The sequence below is a fragment of the Dendropsophus ebraccatus genome, chromosome 1 (assembly GCF_027789765.1).
Source record: "Dendropsophus ebraccatus isolate aDenEbr1 chromosome 1, aDenEbr1.pat, whole genome shotgun sequence".
NCBI lineage: Eukaryota > Metazoa > Chordata > Amphibia > Anura > Hylidae > Dendropsophus > Dendropsophus ebraccatus.
In genome coordinates this window covers 192265731-192289118 of record NC_091454.1, presented here as the reverse complement: position 1 = coordinate 192289118, position 23388 = coordinate 192265731, and the positions used below count along the sequence as shown (strand labels likewise).

The following is a 23388-nucleotide window of genomic DNA, read 5'->3' as shown; positions in this document are numbered from 1 at the left end:
AGATTAGACTAAAGCTTCTACATTTAGCCAAAAGAAAGATGTCGTGAAGCAATTTCCTGTGTTTTTTTCTCCCTTATAGCCCACAGCTCCGAATGTCTTTCATTGTATTCTCCACAAGAGGAACTACTCTAATGCGACTGACAGATGACAGGTGAGCAGTAAAACACCAGGCTTGAGCTTTTTGGCGAGGAGACTTAACTGGGTTGTATGTTTTCTGTAAAGTCGCTGGGTTGACCTGTACGTCGCAGAACACACGTTTTTCATCCGTAACACTTCTAATATTAGAGAACATTTGGCTCGTCTTTAGTCTACAGAAAAATACAACTGTGACGGTTCTATAAGGTTTATTAGTGTCAAGTTCATGATATTAGATGAATAATATATTTTCCATAGACAGCACCACACTTAAAGGTGTTCTCTTTAACTTTTACATTGATGACTTAACCACAGGATCGGCCATTATTGTCTGATTGGCAGGATGCCAACACCCGTTACCCCTACTGATCAGCTGTTCGACAAAGGTGCAGCTCCGACATATACACAATGAATGGAGCTGGAGGAAAAAGACTCAGTATACTGTATAGTGGTGACACCATTCACTAGAATGAAAGATACACTGCAATATTACATTGAATACAATGAATGAAGCCGTCGGCTTCCAGCACCTTTTGTTGTGTATATCCTCTGACAATTGTGTTGACATTAGAGGGGTTGTCCAGCGAAAATCTTTTTCTTTCAAATCAATTTATTTTAGAAAGTTATATAGATTTGTAATTTACTTCTATTTAAAAATCTCATGTCTTTCTGTACTTATCAGCTGCTTTATGTCCTGCAGGAAGTGGTGTATTCTTTCCAGTCTGACACACTTCTCTCGGCTGCTACCTCTGTCCGAAACATAAATTGTCCAGAGCAGGAGAGGTTTTTTATGGGGACAGTTCCTGACAGGGACAGAGGTGGCAGCGGAGAGTGCTGTGTCAGTCTGAAAAGAGAACAACATTTCATGCAGGACATACAGCAGCTGATAAGTATTCTAACTTTCTGAAACCAGTTGATTTGGCTGGATAATCCCTTTAACAGAATATTTTAAGGACAGGTCAATAATGTAAAACTCCTTAAAATCCCATTAGATATTGGCTTTAATTTACTACTTTAGCTTAGTTCTATTTAGGCTATGATCACACAAAGTTTTCTTATGCTTTTTGGCCTTTTTTTAACTGTTTTGGTTGCCATTTGTCTGCAGTATTTGTAGATATTTCTTGGGCATATTTGAAAAAAAAACACAGCAATTTTACCTATTTACAGCCCAAATTACAGTCCAAGATATGGGTAAAAAAAAAACTAATTTCCTATTGAGTTATTGGAGATGAATTGTAATAACACACAAAACCTGAGAACGGGGTGATGCTGTTTTTTCAAGAAAGTAACAGTTTTTTTGTTGTTGTTTGTTTGCTTGTTCTAAACCTGGATAACCCCTTTAAATGGCCATTTTACCAACCACAATTCTTTGTGTTTACATAGTGTCACCCCCAGTAGACAGAGGAATTCATCACATATAGTTGTATCCCCTAAGTATACAATATTTCCTCAGTTTGCTGACTTTTTTTCTTGCAATATTTGACACAGAGTTCAGATCAAGCTGGGACTGGAGGAGCTACAGAAAGTTCTCCCTGGCGGAGACACTTATATGCATGAGGGGATTGAGAGGGTAAGCAAAAAAATAATCATTTTTATAAAAGAATTCATCCTTGGAATGTGTTAAAGTGAATCTGTCGCCCTGGGCAGCCAACCCCCCCCCCCCCCCGAACTCACCCCAGCCCTGGACAGGGCCCCACATACATACCCACTCCTGCGTGCCACGCTTCCGGTGCTTTCCCACCATGGAGATCCAATATGAGTGTCCAATATGCAAATGAGCTGAGATGGCCATAGGAAATCACTGGAGCGGTAAAAAAAAATCCTTCCCCAGGTAAAAGAAAACCTAGCTCCATCTCTGCCAAAATCCCTAATATGTATTTGTAAGAAAGGGTTTGGGATGTTTTTTCTAGAATGAAATTGCTCCCAGTTTATTATACATCGTAAATACTACTATTATATTACTCCCTCTAATATTATAATAGAAAAAGAATGACACTGCGGTTACATGAGCTTAATAAAAAATGGGCCAAAACTTGACAATCCTCCCAAAATCTACAGTAATGTAGTCAGTAACCAGTGACACATGCATAAAACGAGACAAAATGAGACAAAATAGTCTAGGGAGAATTCCTTGAAAATGAAACAATCAAACAACTATGATCAATGCACTGTCCGTCAGATGTGTTACTGGGTAATCTTAGGTCAGGGCTAAGCCATCAAGGATGTGGGGGATATAAATCAACATAGATATACCCATTTTCTAGGGTAATTACATTAAAAATGATGGCGTTCGACCTATAAACCATACTTACCAGTCTATAAACATGTCTGTAGCTTTCCTCTTAAAGGGAATTTGTGGGACAGCCTATGTGACAATATCATGTTATAGAGGCGGAGGAGCCGAGCAGATTAATACATGGCATGGTGGGAAAATATTCAGTATTCTGATTTATGAATCAGTGATTGACAGCTTTCTTTGTATGCATGCTCACATAGAGAGGGGTGTCAATCATGGAGCAGGACCGCCTACTGGACTCCTAAATCAGAATGAGCAAAAAGTTCTGTTAGTTTCCCCACAAATCAATTTATCTGCTCAGATTCTTCAGCTCTATAACAGTGATGTCAGTAGATTAGACTACATTTAAAGGTGACAAAACATAGAAAAGGAAAAAATATAGAAATTGATGAAGAAACATAGATAAGGATGGGGGATAAGTATCAGATAGTAGGGGGTCGGACTGGTGGGCCTCATCATGGTGGGCTGACCAATCACAGGCATCCCTATGGTCACATGTCACTACAGTTGCTAGTAAAACGTAAGCGGATTGTTTTTGTTTTCCGTGTGCCTATTGGGATACTAACCTGGATAATATTTTTCCCATTTATACAGGCTAGTGAACAGATTTATCATGAGAACCACAAAGGTATGTGATTATTTTCCTATGTTATATTTAATATATCTAGTATATTATAATAGAGGGATTCTCGTTTCCAACTCATTTATACAACTGCTCTGATTATTAGCGGATATCTTGCAATCAAAAGTAGTTTCTGTAAAACCAGTGCCTTAAAGGGAACCTGTGGTATTGAACGTGTAATCAGACCCAACAGCGGCATGTTATAGAGGAAAAGTAGCTGAGAAGATTGATATGTCATTTTAAAAATGAATGGTAGGCTCTCTAAAGGCAATTGACATATATGGGCTCTGAATCTGTGTCTTATGGTGTATGGATTGTATATAACACGTATATAGACACTTCTGAAACAAATATTTGGTTTTGGTTAAAATATTATACTTTATATTTAGAAATGTATAAAATATATAGTGAAAGTACAAAATGTAAAACAGAAGAGATAAAAACAAATATACGGTAGAGCACAAATATATATCTCCTTTGTAGGTATGCTTGCTCAAGTATGAATAAGTAGTGATGATGAATAAGAGGTATTCATAATATTATTTCATCAATATAGGTCTTATATATTTTTCATTAGCCACTTATTACAGTCTTTTATTGCGGTGCAGGGCCCTTGCTTTCCGCGTATCCCGTTATACTTACCGTTCACCCTCATATTCATAAAGGTATTTGTATGCGTTCATGTGTTAATAATGGAATCACACATATAGTTATATGCGGTGGATGACCACCTCTCACCAGTCTCTATGGCCGTGCGGGCTCCCGGTGTTGTAGTTTCTGTTATGCAGCAGTTGATAGTATTGTTTCAGGATGATACTCTTTATACTTTCTTCAGTAAAGAACATTGCAGTCTGCAACGTTCTTTACTGAAGAAAGGATAAAGAGTATCATCCTGAAACGTGTCTGCAGGGTTGCAGTATATTTAAAGTTCAGGGAAGAAAAAGAGTGCTGCACCTCACACCTATGGCCGATACTAGTACCTCTCGGCTGCATAAAAAACATCAGAATTCTGTATGTGAATTGATCAAGCCACATTGCCCTATGTACCGCGTGCAGGTATCTGATACACATGGGTCCCTACACTAAGTCCACACTGTGCCAGTCAGCGACCACCCCCGCAGGCGTGCACAGTCAGGGAAGGGAGGCCATGGAACGGCCCTGCAACCCCCATGCCACAGGACCAGACCCAAAAATGCCACACCAAAACCCAGCCAGCACCACCGGCGAAGGAAGCTGCCCCCAAACAGCACAAGTCTGGATAAGGTATTGCACTCACCATAGCTATCAAAGACAGAATGGGATAGACAGGAGGGATTAAAACCATGTGCACTCAGGTGTCTCCTGCTAATTGCGGTCATGTGGGTCTCACCAGGAGGAGTGCAATACACGGAGAAAAGAGAGAAACAAAATGCGGTTCAGGGAAGAAAAAGAGTGCTGCACCTCACACCTATGGCTGATACTAGTACCTCTCGGCTGCATAACAAACATCAGAATTCTGTATGTGAATTGATCAAGCCACACTGCCCCATGTACCGCGTGCAGGTAACTGATACACATGGGTCCCTACACTAAGTCCACACTGTGCCAGTCCGCGACCACCACCCCCGCAGGCGTGCACAGTCAGGGAAGGGAGGCCATGGAACCCCCATGCCACAGGACCAGACCCAAAAATGCCACACCAAAACCCAGCCAGCACCACCGGCGGAGGAAGCTGCCCCCAAACAGCACAAGTCTGGATAAGATATTGCACTCACCATAGCTATCAAAGGTTTCTTCCCTGAACCGCAATATATTTAAAATATTCAGCCACTAATAAAAAATTTTTATCCGTCCCTCATCCTGCACGCGCGTGCACGAGCGCACCGCATGCAAAGCACTTTACCCAAACGTCAGAGGGGGGACACCTCCTATATACTGGGATTTGCATGAAGGAGCCACGAACAGAACGCCAGGACACGGATCCGGCCTCAAAGATACCAAGTGGGGGAGTTACCATCTACAACCCCCACTAACAGATACAGTATCGAGAGCTGTTACAATGGCAGACAATACTATCAACTGCTGCATAACAGAAACTACACCACCGGGAGCCCGCACGGCCATAGAGACTGGTGAGAGGTGGTCATCCACCGCATATAACTATATGTGTGACTCCATTAATAACACATGAACGCATACAAATACGGTATACCTTTATGAATATAAGAGTGAACAGTAAATATAACGGGATACGCGGAAAGCAAGGGCCCTGCACCGCAATAAAAGACTGTAATAAGTGGCTAATGAAAAATATATAAGACCTATATTGATGAAATAATATTATGAATACCTCTTATTCATCATCACTACTTATTCATACTTGAGCAAGCATACCTACAAAGGAGATATATATTTGTGCTCTACCGTATATTTGTTTTTATCTCTACTGTTTTACATTTTGTACTTTCACTATATATTTTATACATTTCTAAATATAAAGTATAATATTTTAACCAAAACCAAATATTTGTTTCAGAAGTGTCTATATACATGTTATATACAATCCATACACCATAAGACACAGATTCAGAGCCCATATATGTCAATTGCCTTTAGAGAGCCTACCATTCATTTTTATTATTCATTTATTTGCAGGTTCTATTAGGTGCAGAACTAGGTAGTGCACTTGAGACACGACATTTTCCTCTGACTTTAGGTTGAGCACACCACTTTCTTCTCATGATATGTGATTTTGTTGGAGAATAGTCAGCATAGCTCATAGAATAGGATTGAAATCCCTGAACTTTCTAGGCTTAGGAATCCAGTGGGCGGTGGTCCTACTCGATGATTGACAGCTATATAGCTATGCATGCTTATGCATTTAAGTGAATCTGTACTGGCATGTGGCCACCCCCAAACCACCGATACTGTGTTGTAGAGGTCCTCACACCGCTTCCGGTTCAGAGGGGTCAGCCTTTCACCTGGTGTCGGTAAAGTACTTTTATTGCTGTGGTAAGATGGCGATTCAGTCTGGTGTGGCCTAGTGCACCAATGCCTTAGGCCTGCAGCGCCTCTCTCCTCACCTCCCTACACTTTCAGCACACCCCTGGGCTGGATGAAGGCGGGGAGAGAGGTGTTGCAGACCTAGGGCACAGATGCTCTAAGCCATGCCAGGTTGACTCCCCGTCCTGCCACACCTATAAAAGTAGTTTATCTTCACGATACCGGCAACAGGAGAAAGGCTGACTTCTGAACCGCGGCGTGAGGACCGATACAAAGCAGTATAGGTGGTTTGGGGGTGGCTACATGCCGGTACAGGTTTGCTTTAACCTTTGGCCCTTCAGCTGTTGCAAAACTACAGCTCCCATTATGCCTGGACAGCCAAAGCATGGCATGATGGGAATTGTGATTTTGCGACAGCTGTAGGGCCAAAGGTTCCCCATTCCTTCATTAGTGATACCACCCACTGGAATCCAAAGCAAAAAAAGACAGTGAAGAAAAACATATTTCAATTGTGTTTAGGTGTCAGTGAGAGCACGTTTCCATACATTTGACCCTAGATGGAATAATTTGCCCGCATTTCAATAAGCCTTACAATGGAGTGTACCCAGAGGCGTATTTAAAGTGGTTGGACCTATCTTTAATGTAAAAAATTGTTCTTATTATTACAAATATTTTACATGTGAAAACAAATTTAATTTTAATTTGATGCTGGTCGCAGCTTGTTCTGACAGCTGAAGCTAAATTCCATTGAACATGAACAATTGTTTTATTACAACAGACATAATGAGTCTAATGATTATCACTAAAGACTTTAATCTTCAAAGGGGAATGCAAAAATATAGATATATATTATATAGATTTGTAATTTACTTCTATTTAAAAAATCTCCAGTCTTTCAGTACTTATCAACTGCTGCATGTTCCACAGGAAGTGGTGTATTCAGTCCAGCCTGACACAGTGCTCTCTGCTGCCACCTCTGTCCGTGTCAAGAACTGTCCAGATCAGTAGGAAATCAAGGACGCACGCAAAATTTTTCGATCATTACATGCAATTACACAGGACGATGATCAAACAACATAAAAGATTTTTCCCGCGATAATAATCCTGTGTAATAGGGCCCTTACTGTTGGAGTCTTGTTATCACGCCCTCTGGTGTTCCTTTCATTCTATCTCAGAATGTCCGCCTAATGTGTCCAGTGCTGGTGGGAAGATTATGCTCCTAGTGCACTGACTTACTGGTTACCCTGCACAACACCAGGAAACACTCTGCTGTCCATGTACATGAGGATCCAGAAGGTCTGACTGACCTACTGGGCATGTGTGACCATCATTAATAGTCATATGAGGTGGATGTTCTGAGAGGGACTTCAGTGAACACCAGGGGGTGCTATAACAAGTATGTAACAGCCAGATCTATGCTAAAAGCATATTTTAATTTGCCTTGTTACATGTAAATAAATAATTATTAGTGGGACAACTCTTTTTTTTTTGTTGGGTTAAAACCATTTGAGCGATATAATTATTGGGCACATTTATTGAATCTTAACCAATATTTTTATGTCTGCAGGTTACAGAACGGCAAGTGTCATCATTGCTCTGACAGATGGAGAGCTGCACGAGGACCTCTTTTATTATGCAGAACGAGAGGTACAGATCAGTCTGCAAAGTGACAGTGCTTGTTTTCATTGATTGGGAATACAGTGCCGTATATGTCAGACACATTGGGGGGGATTTATGAAGAGCACCGTACTTGTACACCAGTTTTAGATTAGGCCCCGCCCCCTGTTTCCTGGCCGTATTCATTAAGAGGCTTCCAGCAGGCTTCCGCAGGCGTAAATCATGATAAATGTGATGCAGGAGGAGGCCACACGTCCTCCCTTCCTTGCTACGCCCCCCCTGAGCCCCTCCTGCCAGCCCATTGGGCAAGCGGGGGATACGACAGTCGTACGTCAGGGAGAAGGGGCTAATCTGCGCCTTCTCCCTGGCGTACGTCCGGGCCGTAAGTTTCTTAGATGTCCCCCATTAAGCGAATTAACCAAACAAGTTCTACAAAGGAGATTCATCAATCTGAAGGAAGCAAACACTGTCTGGTTTTGTCCATAGCAACAAATCTCATCTCAACTCTCATTTCACCAAAGCTTGTTACACATGGTACCTTTCATATATCCATCTGTGCTTCCAGAACATTAAAAAAAATGCTTTTATTCTCTGGTCTAAAGAGTGTAGAAAAATTCTTAAAGGGCTGTTCCCATGTGAGTTTGTTATTCCCCTATCCTTTGGCTGAGGATAACAAGTTAATCATTGTGAGTCTGACACTCCACACCCCAACCAATCCCTGTACAGCCACCATGCCCTGCACTCCATTCATTCTCTATGGGGGCAATGAGCACTTCAGAGTTCAGTGCCCCCATAGAGAATAAATGGAACACTCTGTCCATTGTGGGGTGATTGTATCTCCATTCTAAGGATCAATTGGGGTCTGGGCATAGGGCATAACAGGGTCAGAAGAGAATACTCATTTAAAGTGGTTTTCAATGCTAAATATTTCAGTCCTAATATCTCATTGGTGGGTATCCAATAGTCAGTACCCCGTCAGCTATTTGCAAGACCTATGACAAGAACAGGCCCATAAAAAGACAGCTTCATACATTGCCCATTGGCCATGAAGGGTTTCTGTGGCTATGCTCCCATTAATGTAACCAGGAGCCTAGCTGCAGTAACCCCTCACAGCCACTATACAATGTATGGCGCTGTCTGCTTACATCTCCGTTCTCTGTATCTGCAGAACATTACAGCCAGAAGTCGGCACCCCACCAATCTGATATTAGTGATCTATTGTAAGGATAGTTCATCAAAACTCGCTATAAAAAAACGCATAAAAAAGGTCCATTACCTGCCTGTTCATGGTTACCAAGTAGGATTTTTTTTACAGTACAGAATGAAATAAATGCCTAATCCTTCAGGTATTAACCTTAAATATATGTTTTTTTTAAATCTTTCAGGCAAACAGATCTCGCGATTTGGGAGCCCAGGTGTATTGTGTGGGGGTAAAAGACTTCAATGAGACGCAGGTATTCTGTTTGTTTAATCCTCTGTGAAGCTGTGGGAGTAAATCTCTAGTGTTCTGAGCCAAGTTCAGGCCTTGCAGTCACTTTTCTCTCGATTCCACCTAATCCTGGCTGCCGACCAACAATATGACACAAGGTTTCATATATAAACACAGAGAATAATAGAAGTGTATATTGAGAAATATTACATGGAAGCAGATGATGTATTGCAGGCTGCTCTGCTGGCAGGTACTCACTGGCCTCTTTACTTTTATGGCTTTTTAATAAAGCCCCAGTAATGCTGCCATAATGGGCCAGATACAAGACGGTGATATGACAAGAGGCTGAGGATTTAACGTTCACGCAATTCAACTTGTCTGCTGCTCATAGAGGTCGGTAGAAAGACAAGCTGTAGTCATGGAGTTTCCAAATGATAATAGCAATGAGGTAACCATTCTCCTTGAGGAGAGCGTCATAAAGGCATATAGAGACTTACAGGCCATTCAGGCTGCACTGGGAATTCTGGGAAGAGAGGATATGCAAATCCACTCATGCACCTTTTCAAGGAGGGGCAATTTCTATTTGGAGAGTGCCATTTTGTATATCCTTTCTTCACCACATTATGCAGCCCTCTTCTGCCATGGCCTATAAGACTGGATTCCACCTTCTATTACCCAGGAACCCAAATAGTCCTTAGGAGGTATACTCTCCCTAAGACCTGACAAAGGTGAATTTTCAGAAGTTAAAAATCATAGGGATCTACCATTCTGTAAGTGTGCGTTTACACATAACGATTATCGTGCGAATTTGCACGATAATGATCGAATTCGATTGATAATCGTACGTGTAAACGCAGCGAACGATCAAACGACGAACAAGAAATCGTTCATTTTGATCTTTCAACATGTTCTCAAATCGTCGTTCGCAAAAAATTCGCAGATCGTTCCGTGTGAACAGTCGTTCGCTGATTTAACCAATGTGTGAGATAGGCTTAAGCGATCGCAAAACGAATTTTCCATACGAAATATCGTACCGTATAAACGCTGATCATTATGAAAAAAAAATCGTTACTCCGACATCGTTAATCGTACGATCGGGTCAATTATCGTTTCGTGTAAACGCACCATTAGTTTAAATCATTAGGCCAGGATTTAAACGGTTATTCCCATCAAAACTTGTAGGGCTCACCAAGTTAAATATTGCAAATTCATTTAGCAGACTTTACTTCTTCTCCTGATATGCTGCTCTTTCCCTTTCATTGTTGACTGCTTGTTGTCTAGGTTACCAACCAACACTCTGCTCTAAAAGCAGCGATCTGACTGGTACATATAGCTTTGGTATAGATATATAGCAATATAGTGTATATATACTGTATAATATATATAAATATGTATATTATAATTATATATGTACCAGCCATACCACTGCTTTTAGAGCAGAGTGGTGGTTGGTAACCTAGACAATGAGCTGTCAACAATAGGAGGGAAAGAGCAGCATATTTGGTAAATGAATGTATTTGCAAAAATATTTAACTTGACAAACCACAAAAGTATAACTACATTAGTTGAGATGGGAATACCCCTTTAAGAGTATAAAATGGATGTCATAGTCATATTTGTCATTATACAGTGTATATATATATATATATATATATATATATATATATATATTATACAAAGAGCTACTTATAATGACCCAAACATCCTATATATGTGACAGCATCCAGGCCCACTCAGTCTTGTATATATATATATATATATATATATATATATATATATATATATATATATATATATATATATATATATGTCAGTCTACACTGTCTTATGTGATTCTTTGTCTATTACATTATTTTATTTGCTTTTCTTTTTCGTACACATAGCTGGCTCGGATAGCTGACAGCAAGGACCACGTCTTCCCTGTAAATGGAGGATTTGAGGCTCTTCATGATATCATAGGCTCAGTGAGTAACACCAACTTGGCTATAAATGGATATCATTTCCGTATTAGAATATTCATTCTGGTATGAGAACACACTGATCTGGCTAAGAACAATGTAACCACCTTATTCTATTACATAGTCTTTCATGCACAATTCTGAGCATTAAAAGGTTCCAGAAAAAAGTGAATATATTAAGTGTGAGCAGAATACACCCAGCTGTAAGATAATTCTACTAAAAATCATTTGTGCAATACTGTAAATAAAATGTTTAAATTCACGTTTAAAGGGGAGCTCCAGAGAATTTAGTTTTTCTTTCAAATCAACTGATGTCAGAAAGTTAGATTGATTTACTATTTAAAAATCTTAAGTCTTTCTTAGGTGAAAAACATTTTTTTTTTTAATGCTTGCCTTCATTATTAACGGCCATCACTGTCAAAAAACGGCCGTTTTTTTTTGTTTTTTTTTTACTAAAAAGACGTTGTGGGAACATAGCTATATAGTCAAGGAAGCTTCACATCTAAAGCTAAAGCTTGGTCTGTCCAGGCATGATAGGAATCGTATATGTGTAAAGAGACCTGTCAGCATAGGGTAGAGATGTCCGCCTCTTTACAGCTCATATTTTTATAGTTTTTGAAACTGGAGAATCTATTCACAGACTCCCTGTAAATATTTTTGTTAAGAGATGACAATGGGTGAATTTCCCTCTTAAAGTGATGATACAATAATCTATGTAGATGGCGTCTGTCTTGTGGGAAAAGTTCAGCATGACGGTCCCACTGCTTATTATATTTAGTCCTATTTCCGGACTTGGAATAAATGTGAAGAGTTATTTAAAGCCGTCATCCCACCTACGACACAAAGGCAACGGGTTGTTAAACCATCTAGTTTTAGTCACTTTTCTTGGCTTAAAGCTAAAATCTTTTTCAATCTTAAATCAACTGGTTTAAGAAGGTTATTTCAAAATCTCCAGTCTTCCCATACTTGTCAGCTGCTGTATGTCTGTCCTGCAGGAAATATTGTTTTCTTTTCAGTGTAAGAGAAACAGATCACTGATCTCAGGGAGACCAGCTAAAGATAACACTGCCGGCTGCTAGTTAAAGCGCTCAATGCAGTGAAATCCTAGGTGCATTGCTCCCTAGGAGATAAGAGAAACAGATCACTGATCTCAGGGAGACCAGCTAAAGATAACACTGCCGGCTGCTGGTTAAAGAGGTTATCCAGAGCTACAAAAACATGGCTACTTTTCCCCCTCTCTTGTCTCCAGTTCAGGTGTGGTTTGCAATTAAGCTCCATTTACTTCAATGGAACTGAGTTCCTAACCCCCCAATCTGGAGACAAGAGAGGGGGAAATGTGGCCATGTTTTTGTAGCGCTGGATAACCCCTTTAAGCGCTCTTTTCAGTGTCACACAGTGCTCTCTGCTGCCGCCTCTGTCCAGGACAGGAACTGTCTATAGTAGCAGCAAATTCCCATTGAAAACCTTTCCTGCACTGGACAGTTCCTGTCTCGGACAGAGGTGGCAGCAGAGAGCACTGGGTCATGCTGAAAAGACAACATTTCCTGCAGGACATACAGTAGCTGATAAGTATGAAAACACTTGAGATTTTTAAATAGAAGCAAATTACAAATTGATAGAATTTTCTGAAACCAGTTGATTTGAAAGAAAAAGATTTTCGCTGGATATCCCCTTTAAGAGGCAGGTTAGATTTAGCTTAGATTTACCTTAAATAGCAAATAGAATATGAGATAATTACTTGTAAAATAATATTATAGGAGCAGGTCCCAGCAGAACACCGACTCATCACAGCCGCGGATTATGATCTCTATCTGCGGAGCCCCGAGGGCAAGACTAGAAGTTGTGTGCAGATCCAGGCACGCAGGCTCAGTCAATGAGAAAAACAAAGCTCCACATTAATCATTCTCTCCATAGTGTCAAAAGTGGGTTAGTATGCTAAATGCTGGTTATTATAGAGAAAAATAGCTGTAGTCTCACAATGGTCCGGGGCTCGCTGAAGTAGCAGAAAAAACTCTATGGCTGCCGTCCAAGATTCTGCAGAAAAAGTCTCGGTGAAAATCTGCAAGTGGAGATAATTCTTTTTCCAGAAGCTACAAGCGGTATTGTATAACTGTTTCATTACTGCGGACGGCACCCAATAAAAGGGAAGGGGTGTTTTCTTATAACAAACAGCAGATTGCACGTCACAATGTAATCACATTCACCAATGTTATAGGTCTACAGTCCTAGACCTGACAATCTTTGATCTAGAATTTAGAATTTATAGAGAGACAGAGAATGTGCAGTGTGAGTGCAGCCCTAGAGAAACGACCATGGTCTGTGAGACAGAACCTATGGGCTGGCTGGGCCTTGCAGTGCCACAGACGGTCACAGTCAGGCACATTCTAAAGTGCTGGTCCAGGGGGGGGGGGGGGGGCTACACTGTAGCTGATGGTCATAGTTCCCCCAGACACTCCCTGGTGTAGGTGTAGGACACAATGAAAGTTGGGGCAAATTTAGACAACTGAAATATGGTTAAGATTAATGGAATCCACTCTTCTTTACTTGGCTCAGATAATAAAGTGCAAATACAGGGTGGTAGAACATAAGTGGGTTACAGCAGATGACTGGAGATGGGGTGCACCCTGACTTGGTACAGCAATAGGTAGGACCGAGTAGAGTCCACAATTTTTTCTTCGACAAAGTGGGGTATATTACACTGATGTCTCCCAGCACCATTTCTAACACTCGTGGTAATCACTGACGCTTTGCAGTACCCGATTTCTGGGGGTGCAAGCATTATGGGGTGCAGCTCGGTCAGCTGTGTGGATGACAAGGCCCGGCCTGAAGCCCAGATGGTTTCTAGAATACAAGGAAGCAGCTGTGAAGTTTAACATTGCATGGCCGCCAATGGTCTTTGTACCTTTCTCTGGGTAATAGAAAAGCTGTGGGTAGTGACATGTTTGGCTTGTACGATTATTTATAAATAGAGATGAGCGAACCTCGAGCATAATCGAGTGCATCCAAACCCGATCGTTCGGCATTTGATTAGCGGTGGCTGCTGAAGTTGGATAAAGCTCTAAGGTTGTCTGGAAAACATGGATACAGCCAATGACTATATCCATGTTTTCCACATAGCCTTAGGGCTTTATCCAACTTCAGCAGCCACCGCTAATCAAACGCCGAACGATTGGGTTCGGATGGACTCGAGAATGCATGAGGTTCGCTCTCTTTACTTATAATATATACGGTAACACCTCTCCCTTTGGGTAGGCCACTCCTTATCCAGTCTAGATTTTCACTCTATCATACATTTTGCAATGTGGTTATTTTCAACCATTCCCAAAAAAGACGACATTTTTTGTCTTCTCAAAAAGCTTTCACTATAATTTGGTTGTAGGTGACATAAAAAAAATCATCGTAATTGTTTACAGCCAATTAAATGAATATTGTTTTCACTATGTTCACACATTGTATTTCCGTCAGTCTTTTGGTCAGTCTTTTTTCAACCAAACTCAGGAGTGGGACTGACAGGGCAAAATTAAAATGGAAAGATTTGCACAGTTTCTGTATTTTTTTAACCCACTCTTGGTTTTGGTTGAAAAATACTGACGGAAATACTATGTGTGAATATAGCCTAAAGGAAAACTGTCAGCTGGAAATAGACGTTCCAAACTACTAACATAGGTCGGCAAGCTGTGAGACTATCCACACCTCTCTTGTAGTTGCCTGAGGTTTCAGTCACCTAAAATAATGTTTTTTTGTGTCACTCGGAAGTGTCATAGTGGCGTGGCCAAGGCACTGAAGTGTCCTGACCACGCCTCTATGACACTTTAGAGTAGTAATAAAAGACCTCAGACAGGTACAATAAAGAAATAGATAGGCTCACTACTTATAAAGTAGCAGTGTAAGCAATATGGGACATCTTTTATAGCTGACCTAATAATCTACTCTTTATATGTAAAAAACCTTTAATGAAAAATTTGTTAATACAGGACTTTTACCCTTAAAGAGTCACTGTTGTTAAATTTTATTTTGCAGAAATCAATAGTCCAGGCAATTGTAGGAAACTTTGTAATTGGGTTTATTAGGCAAATATGCCATTATCTGCATTTAAAAAGCCTTTTCCCAGCTCCCCCTCCTCTCTCTCATCCACTGCTCATTATCAGGAAATCTCCACTCTTTTCCATCAGTCGGATCCTGTCTGAGCTATCGAGGGGGAGGGGGGAGGAGGAAGGAGGGAGATTAGTCAGCAGCAGAGAGAAGAGAACAAAGGATTGCACAGCGGGGGAGCTATTCAGAGTGCTATTCAGAGGTCAGAGAGGTCAGTGGTGACATCAGAGGAGAGAGCCTGGTGATGTAGCTGTAAATTAACTCTTTGTTATCCTGTTTTGGTTCCTCATCTCCCTCTCTCCATAGGAAAACCATGAAGACAGGGGTGAGAGCTTCAAACTGCTTTTTCATGATAAAAATATTTTTTTTGGCTAATGAACCCAATTACAAAGTTTATTAAAATCACCTGTACTATTGATTTCTGCAAAAAATAATTTAACGCCTTTGATACTTTAAGCAGACGCTGTAAGAATTTGACCCATGACTAATTTCCCCAACAGCCATTATATCTTTATACATATTTTCTCAGGGAATCCTCTGCATGGGCCAACTACAGCATTAGCAGCCTATGTGTAGCTATACAAGATATCACTAGTCAAAGGGATAGCTGCACTTCATATACTTTTTGGCAATGCGTGACAAAGGAGAATGAAGGATTCTTGGAAATTTTTATATGGGGCTTTGTTATTATAGTAACTGCTCTGCTTCCTACAATTCTACAGAGAGGTCTGGCCAACGATTGTTCCAGCCAATGTACATGTGATTTAGATTTCTCCTCTGTTTATTCAGTTTGCATTGTGTTATTGCTAGTATAAAATATATAAATTTTACAGTATCTATATGTTTCTCTGTAACGTGCAGATCCTAAAGATGTCCTGTATAGAGATTCTAGCCGCAGAGCCTTCCAGTATATGCGCTGGAGGTAAGTACCTTATTTATCAGACTATAAAACACTTGATAAATGGGGACGTAATAATCAGAGGTAATACACATTCCATAAAGTGACATGCATTCTCTGTGATATAGAGAAATTATTGTAGGGGCACATGTGACAGATGTGTATGGAATTCTTTACATATGCATTTCTCATGATCCCTCCATACACATATAGGTTCAGCGTTTATGTGATCTGAATGGAGAGATGAGGGGTGAGCCGCTGCCAGTCCCCACTGGTGGCAGCTTATTTCCTCAAGACTAAGGATCGGGAAGCTTCTCTTCTCTTGCCGATATCATCTTTTGGGGGTGGTCATCGAAAGATCCACATGTACATTATAAAGTCTTTTATCTAATGTGTAAAGAATCCTATTCACAAACTGTTACAATTAGGATGGACTGGGATAAGTTTAATAATATAATAATACACATATGCCATATATAACATACCTATATATGTGATTTACAACGTTTACTTGTAGAGTCCTTTCAAGTGGTTGTTAGAGGGAATGGATTCCGCTATGCCCGCAATGTTGATCGAGTTCTCTGCAGTTTCCGGATCAATGATACGACCTCTCTCAGTAAGTATATATTCCTCCATAAGCATCGTATTTGCAAGTTCCAACATGGATAAACATGAATAATTCCCAAAGCTTTGATATAATGTTAATATGTTGTTTATATTATATATAACTGGTTAAGAAATCTGTGTAAGACTAGAATACCACCTGCCTTTTGCACAAACAGTACCACTCATGGGCTGTGTCATGAATTACACCTCAACTGCATTCACTTAAAGGGGATTTAGGACTTAAAGGGGTTGTTCACCAAAAAAATTCTTTCAAATCAACTGGTGCCAGAAACTGCCAGAAGTTTGTAATTTACTTCTATTAATAAATATTGAGTCTTCCAGTACTCATCAGCTGCTGTATGCCCTGCATGAAGTGGTGTGTTCTCTCCGGGCTGACACAGTGCTCTCTGCTGCCACCTCTCTTCATGTCAGGAACTGTCAAGAGCAGTTCCCATAATAAACCTCCCCTTCTCTCCAGACTGGAAAGAATATACCACTTTCAGGCACCAGTTGATTTTAAAGAAAAAAAAATTGGGCGAACAACCCCTTAACTAGGGATGGTCCGAACCTGCCGAGGTTCGGGTTCGTACGAACCCAGACTCTTGGCAATGATTCCTGCTGTCTTAAACTCTGTGCAGAGGGTGGATACAGCGGGAGGACCGCCTGGAAAACCGGGATACAACCACAGCCATAGGCTGTATCCCAGTTTTCCAAGCGGTCCTCCCGCTTTATCCACACTCTCCACAGAGGTTTAAGACACCGGGAATCATTGCCGAGAGCCCGGGTTCGTACGAACCCGAACCTCGGCAGGTTCGGACCATCCCTACCCTTTACATTACTGTATTTCCACTATGATATACCATTGCTTAATGATGGGTGGGATCCTCACCCATCATGATAATGAAGGGGATGCAGTGCTGGTATAGTTCTTACATACATAGTGGCCCAAAGCAAGGAGTGGCAGTATGGATCTCTTCAAGTAATAGGAACTGGTCATATACATTCGGGTGACCAGGAGCACTACTGGGTGGCGGGAAAAAAAACCAGACTCCCATTGAATCATAAAGTGATGTCATATCATAGTATTATGCTATCTAATAATATGATTGGAAAGCCCTTAATACCAAGCACAACCCATAGATAAGAGTGGAGCAGTTCATGGAAAGAATATATTCTCTTTCTAGGCTAAAATAATCCCTTTAAGCATTCAGTAGCACCAACTGATCCAAGCTTTATACAAGTCCGATTGTAAACTTATAATAGACTAAACAGGATTACATTAATATATATGTAAATCTAATTTTCCATTTGTATCCTAGATGAGAAGCCCCTGGTTGTGGAAGACACATACCTGCTGTGTCCTGCACCCGTCCTAGAAGAAGTTGGCATGTAAGAGACAAGTACTGAACTGATCCATTAGAAAGATTTTCTGTGTCATATTGTCATGTATTAGTAATATTATATGAATATGCACTACATTATTAGAACTAGATGGACTTATTATATGTATATTCCGCATTCCCTAAGGACAGGGCACAATCAACAAGATGCAGTTTCAGTTACCCCTTCCATTGTAGTATCCATGTGCACACAGGATATATATATATATATATATATATATATATATATATATATATATATATATATATATATATATATATACGGTACTGTATACACTCAAAAAGAGCAAGAAACATAGCCCAGAGGGATTGGGCAATGAAATCAAGTAGAATTCCATAGCTGATTGTCAATGCTCTCTGCTTTCTGTTCTCAGGACAGCTACCCTCCACGTCAGCATGAACGATGGCCTGAGCTTCATCTCCAGTTCTGTCATCATTACCAGCTCTCATTGTGTAAGTAACAGAACCTCTCCAGTTACCTATAGTATATAAAGCAGCCAATAGGACCAATCTTACCATTTTATAGACACTATGGGGGAGATTTATCAAACATGGTTTAGGGTAGCTTCACACGTACTGGATCTCCAGCGGATTTCACGCTGCGAGTTTGCAGCGAAATCCACTGCGGATCCTGTACTGTGAAGCTGAATGGGTCCCATACACGCAGCGGATCCAGCCCCGAGCATACATTACCTGCTCGGCGCCGCGGCTGTGTTCGACGTTCCCGGCTCCCCTCGCTCCTCATCAACCAATTGGTGCTGCCTGATTGGCTGATGGCGAGCCAGGAGAGTCGGGAGCGTCGCACACAGCCGCGGCGCCGAACAGGTAATGTATGCTCGGGGCTGGGGCTGCAGGCTGCGGGCTGCTGGCAGGCGGCCAAGGGGTTAAAGGGGCCGGGGCTGCGGGCGGCCAGCCGGGGGGGTTAAAGGGGCCGGGTCTCATACATGCAGCGTCCCGGGTCCCATTTCACTGCAAACTCCGGTCTGTGTGAAGCTACCCGTAAAGTAGAATTGTCTTAGTTGCTCCTGGCAACCAATCAGATTCCACCTTTCATTCCCCCCATTGTACAAAGAGATTTTTGAAGCCAAAGCCAGGAACAGACTATAAACAACAGGTCAGAAAGGAAAGACTGAGATTTCTCCTCTCCTCCTGGCTTTCATATGGGATGTCATATGGTATATAGGTAGATTACAGCACACAGAACAACACATAACACAACCAATAGCCTAGAGTATTCCTCGGTAAATCTGCGGCTCAGTTTATCTCTGGGGTAATCGAGGGATTGGACCAATTATAATCCAGACCGTGTGACTTATGTTTCCTTCTAAGAGGGGATCTGAGGACGCAGAGCTGCAGCATACACATTACTGTGAGAGGACGCCATATAAATCAGCGGGACCTGATGACAGCTATCTGATGTCTATGGGCAGCCTCTGATATCTGCTATGTATTGCAACATCTAATAAGGTAGCTGTAGGGCTCTATGCTGCAAATCTCTGTGACAGGAAACCGCTCTGCCACCATATACCTCCCACCGAGAGCGCCTTTCTTGTTGTTTTTATTTTCTGTCACATCTGGAACAGAGAAACCGAACTTCAGCTGCAGCAACTTAGCTGTGACTGCAAACTTTATGTAGAAAGCTACTGCCAGTAAATGCTTAGGAGGACTCCGGAATATTTAAGGTTAACCCTTTAAGTGGAAAATTAGTCCAGAGTACTGTGCCATACGTGGCATCCTATAGGAGCACACAAAGTACCTCTGTACTGGCTCCTAAATGGACTCCCTCCTCTCCCTACAAATTGAAGTCATAGGTAGAGTTCACATAGATAGGGACATTTATTAAATCCAGCGTTTTCTGCGCCGGCTTAAAAATGTCCCCGCAGCACCGACAGTACACAGATTTATATAGAGGCATACTGCCTCTACATAAATCCCTTGCGCACCAGTGTGCTCAGGGCTGGCGTAGATTTCCTTATAATTTTTAGGTGAGAAAAATTATAAATTAAGCGGACCCAGAGTCCACGCCCCCGTTCCACCCCCTCCACACCCACTCCCCACCCTCCTTGTGTAGCGGAAAATGCGATGCGAGTATTTATTCGCAGAACGGCCATGTGCAAATAAATTTATTTGCATTTGGCCATTTTCCACCGAAAAATACACCTTTTAGGGATGATAAATGTCCCCCATAGTGTTTGGTTAGCATGTAGCCATACTGAGGAGTGGCACCAGGCTTGGTACCAGAGGAACAGGTGAATATCACGCGGACCCCTGAGCTAGACTGGCTCTGCTCTTGCACAGTCACTCATTTTGTTTCTGTGACTAACTGACTGTTCGGGTGGCAAGATGACAAGATGTCAAGTCTACTTTCCACGTGATTCCTGTTTTAGCCTAATGGAAAGCCTATTTTCTCCCTGTTTGCCCCCTCCTCCTGAACTCACAGTGATGCCAGACATGGTACGTTATCAGCCTACAGTGTCTCCTTATAGAAATGTTCTTCACCCTATGGTACCACAATACATTGGTCCTTGGTACGTTGTATGGTAAAACGAAAGATACCATTCAAAAATACAACTGGTCCAGCAAAAAACAAGCCCCCATATGGCTCTTCTCTCCTCCTTCATAATAGAAGGATAAATTAAAGTTGGCAGCAAAATTAAACGGGATGTCCAGGCATAAAAAAACAAACTCTCTTCCAGATACAACACCTCCTGTCCTCAGACTGGGTGTGGGTTTTGCAGCTAGTTCCATTGGAGTGAATTGAGATGCATTGCAATGCCACACAGGGGTGGTGAAAATTTGTGCAAGAAAATAGCTGTGCTTTTTCTATTCCAGGATAACCCTTTTAAGCAGTTAAACCTTTAGCGCATATTTATATAACAGTACCACAAGGGCCTCAGACAGACTTACTATTGGTGGTGCTTATCACATGGTCAATGTCTCTCTGCCCTTCCTTATACCCACTCTGACCAAAATACTGTCCAAATACTAGTTATGCACATATAGGGGGGGACTTATGAAGACTGGTGTACAAGTACACCATCTTATATTAGGCCCCGCCCCCATTTACCCGGCAGGATTCACAAAGAGGCCTCTTAGTGAATCCGGCTGGCCGGGCGCCCGAACCTGCACCCAGCGTACTAAATCTACTTCCAGCTTCCAGCAGCTGTAGATTTGGATCATGATTTACGCCTGCAAGCAGGCTTAAATCATGATAAATAAGGCCACGCCTCCTTCCCGCCTTGTCACGCCCCCACAAGCTCCCCCAGCCTGCCCATTGGGTGAGCGGGGCATACAGGTTGCGTACACCACAGAGAAGTGGTGAATCTGCACCCTCTCCCTGGCATACGCCTCAGGCGGACGCTTCGTAAATGTCCCCCATAGTCCTCCACGTCTGTTCAATAACATAGCAAAATTTTACATTCTCTTTATTTTGAGACAAGGAAAGTCACTTAAATTTTATTTTACTGATTAGAATTTGATACAAAAAATAATTCTTTCATTCTAATCTGTTTCTATTTTCTGCCATCTTGCCTGTTAATCTTAACAGCGATTAATAACATGCTTTATAGCCAGGCTCATGGACATAGATGACAATAGACAAACTCTGTCCCCTTGTTAAACATTAATGTTAAACATTTCTGAGCGTAACATTTGGAGAGCTCATTCCACAGGGAGCTGCTATTGTCTCCACTATCTACTGGTGTAACATGTCACTGAAATGCTGTACATTACAGCAGCCTCCCCTCATCAACAAAGACACAAACGGAAGTCTCAGCTTAGTTTTAGCCACAGTGGTGAGAATGAGAACTGAAAAATGTTAGGATTATTTTATAATATAGGTAGAAAAATGGTAAAGTAGAAAAAAAAACTACAAAATAAAAAACTTAAACTATGTTTAACATAAAAACTATTTTTAAACAATAGGTCATTTTCTGATGACACATTCCCTTTAAACTGACAGCACAAATATATATACATATCTGTAATAGCAAATAGAAAAAACAGATCTAGGCACTCACCGGTATCGTAGGATTCTTTTATTCAGGCACTATTTTCAGCAGGGAAGGTAGGACAGGTGGAGGTGCGGGCGCACGCTACCCCTGGGGTAGCGTGCGCCCGCACCTCCACCTGTCCTCCTTTCCCCGCTGAACATAGTGCCTGAATAAAACAATTCTACGTTACCGGTGAGTGCCCGGATCTGTTTTTTCTATTTGCTATTGCATCTGTCTTTTTTCTACACGGAGCACCCCGGTGCATTAATTACGTTACCTCTGTCCTGACTGCTGCTGGACGTTTGTGGTGCCGACCGCTATCTGCCTTTTAAGACTATATACATATCTGTGCTGTCAGTCTTCCGGGCTGCACGAACAATACAAAGATTGTTCGTGCAGCCTGGGCCTCGCAAAGGCACTGCGGCTCCAACAGCCGAGAAATGGCTAGGTGTATAAAGACCCTTATTTTCCCATAGGGAACGATTGATTTTCTGTACAGTTCTTTTACTGTATTTCTGGTGAATTTCCACACTTCTGAGCGGATGACATCATCAGAATCCAGTGGCTTTGTCTAACATCATTTTTCTTTGTTCCTCTGTGGATTGTCCCGGTAACCTTTCTCCTGCGCTGGAGCTCAGTCTAGAGGATTAATATGAAATGAACATTAGCTCAGACAAGCACAAGTCACAGTCAGCCCTCTGCTGTGTACATTTCCTCAATCTTTTCTTTTGTGGTTTTTAATCCTTTTATTTTCTATACTAGAACAGACTGGGTAATAATGGTCATTAACATGTAGAGATTCTATTTGATTTGTGTGACGTTTGTTATAAATGTGTTATAATGAAGTAGAGGCAGTGAGGCAAAGTAGGGCTGGACGCTCTCCAACACATCTTGGAACAATAAATGGAGAGACGGAGGTCTTTCTGTTGAGTCTTGGGCCTCAGACTCAGTTCTGTGTCTGTAGGATATGCTATCCAATGTCAGGACACCGACTAACAATGGGTCCAGGTGTTTCTGTCTTCCGGACACAATCAAGTGATTTCATACTGGATGGTCATATACCACAGACAAGTTTACCACTACTTCATAACTTTTCTGATCTGTATACCCCTTTGTTATTCCCAATTGTGGTCATTTTAGTTGAATTTTTACTTTAAGGGGGACTCTGCCGAAAAATGTTTTCTTTTACATCAACTGGTGTCAGAAAGTTATATAGATTTGTAATTCAATTTTATTTACTTATCAGCTGCTGTATATCCTGCAGGAAGTGGTGTATTCTTTCCAGTCTGACACAGTGCTCTCTGCTGCCACCTCTGTCTGTGACAGGGACTGTCCAGAGGTTTACTATGGGGATTTCCTAC

The 23388-nt window shown here is 41.5% G+C and overlaps 1 protein-coding gene across 1 annotated transcript in view; it reads left to right on the top strand.

The window, feature by feature from the left end:
• ANTXR1 (ANTXR cell adhesion molecule 1) overlaps positions 1-23388 on the top strand; it is a 121537-nt gene that overhangs the window by 35796 nt on the left and 62353 nt on the right. The window contains exons 3-12 of the mRNA XM_069943121.1: positions 80-151; positions 1624-1705; positions 3026-3059; positions 7603-7682; positions 9038-9106; positions 10965-11045; positions 15993-16053; positions 16547-16645; positions 17955-18024; positions 18410-18488. Of these exons, the coding sequence (XP_069799222.1) occupies positions 80-151; positions 1624-1705; positions 3026-3059; positions 7603-7682; positions 9038-9106; positions 10965-11045; positions 15993-16053; positions 16547-16645; positions 17955-18024; positions 18410-18488 (727 nt within the window). The remainder of the gene's footprint in view (positions 1-79; positions 152-1623; positions 1706-3025; positions 3060-7602; positions 7683-9037; positions 9107-10964; positions 11046-15992; positions 16054-16546; positions 16646-17954; positions 18025-18409; positions 18489-23388) is intronic.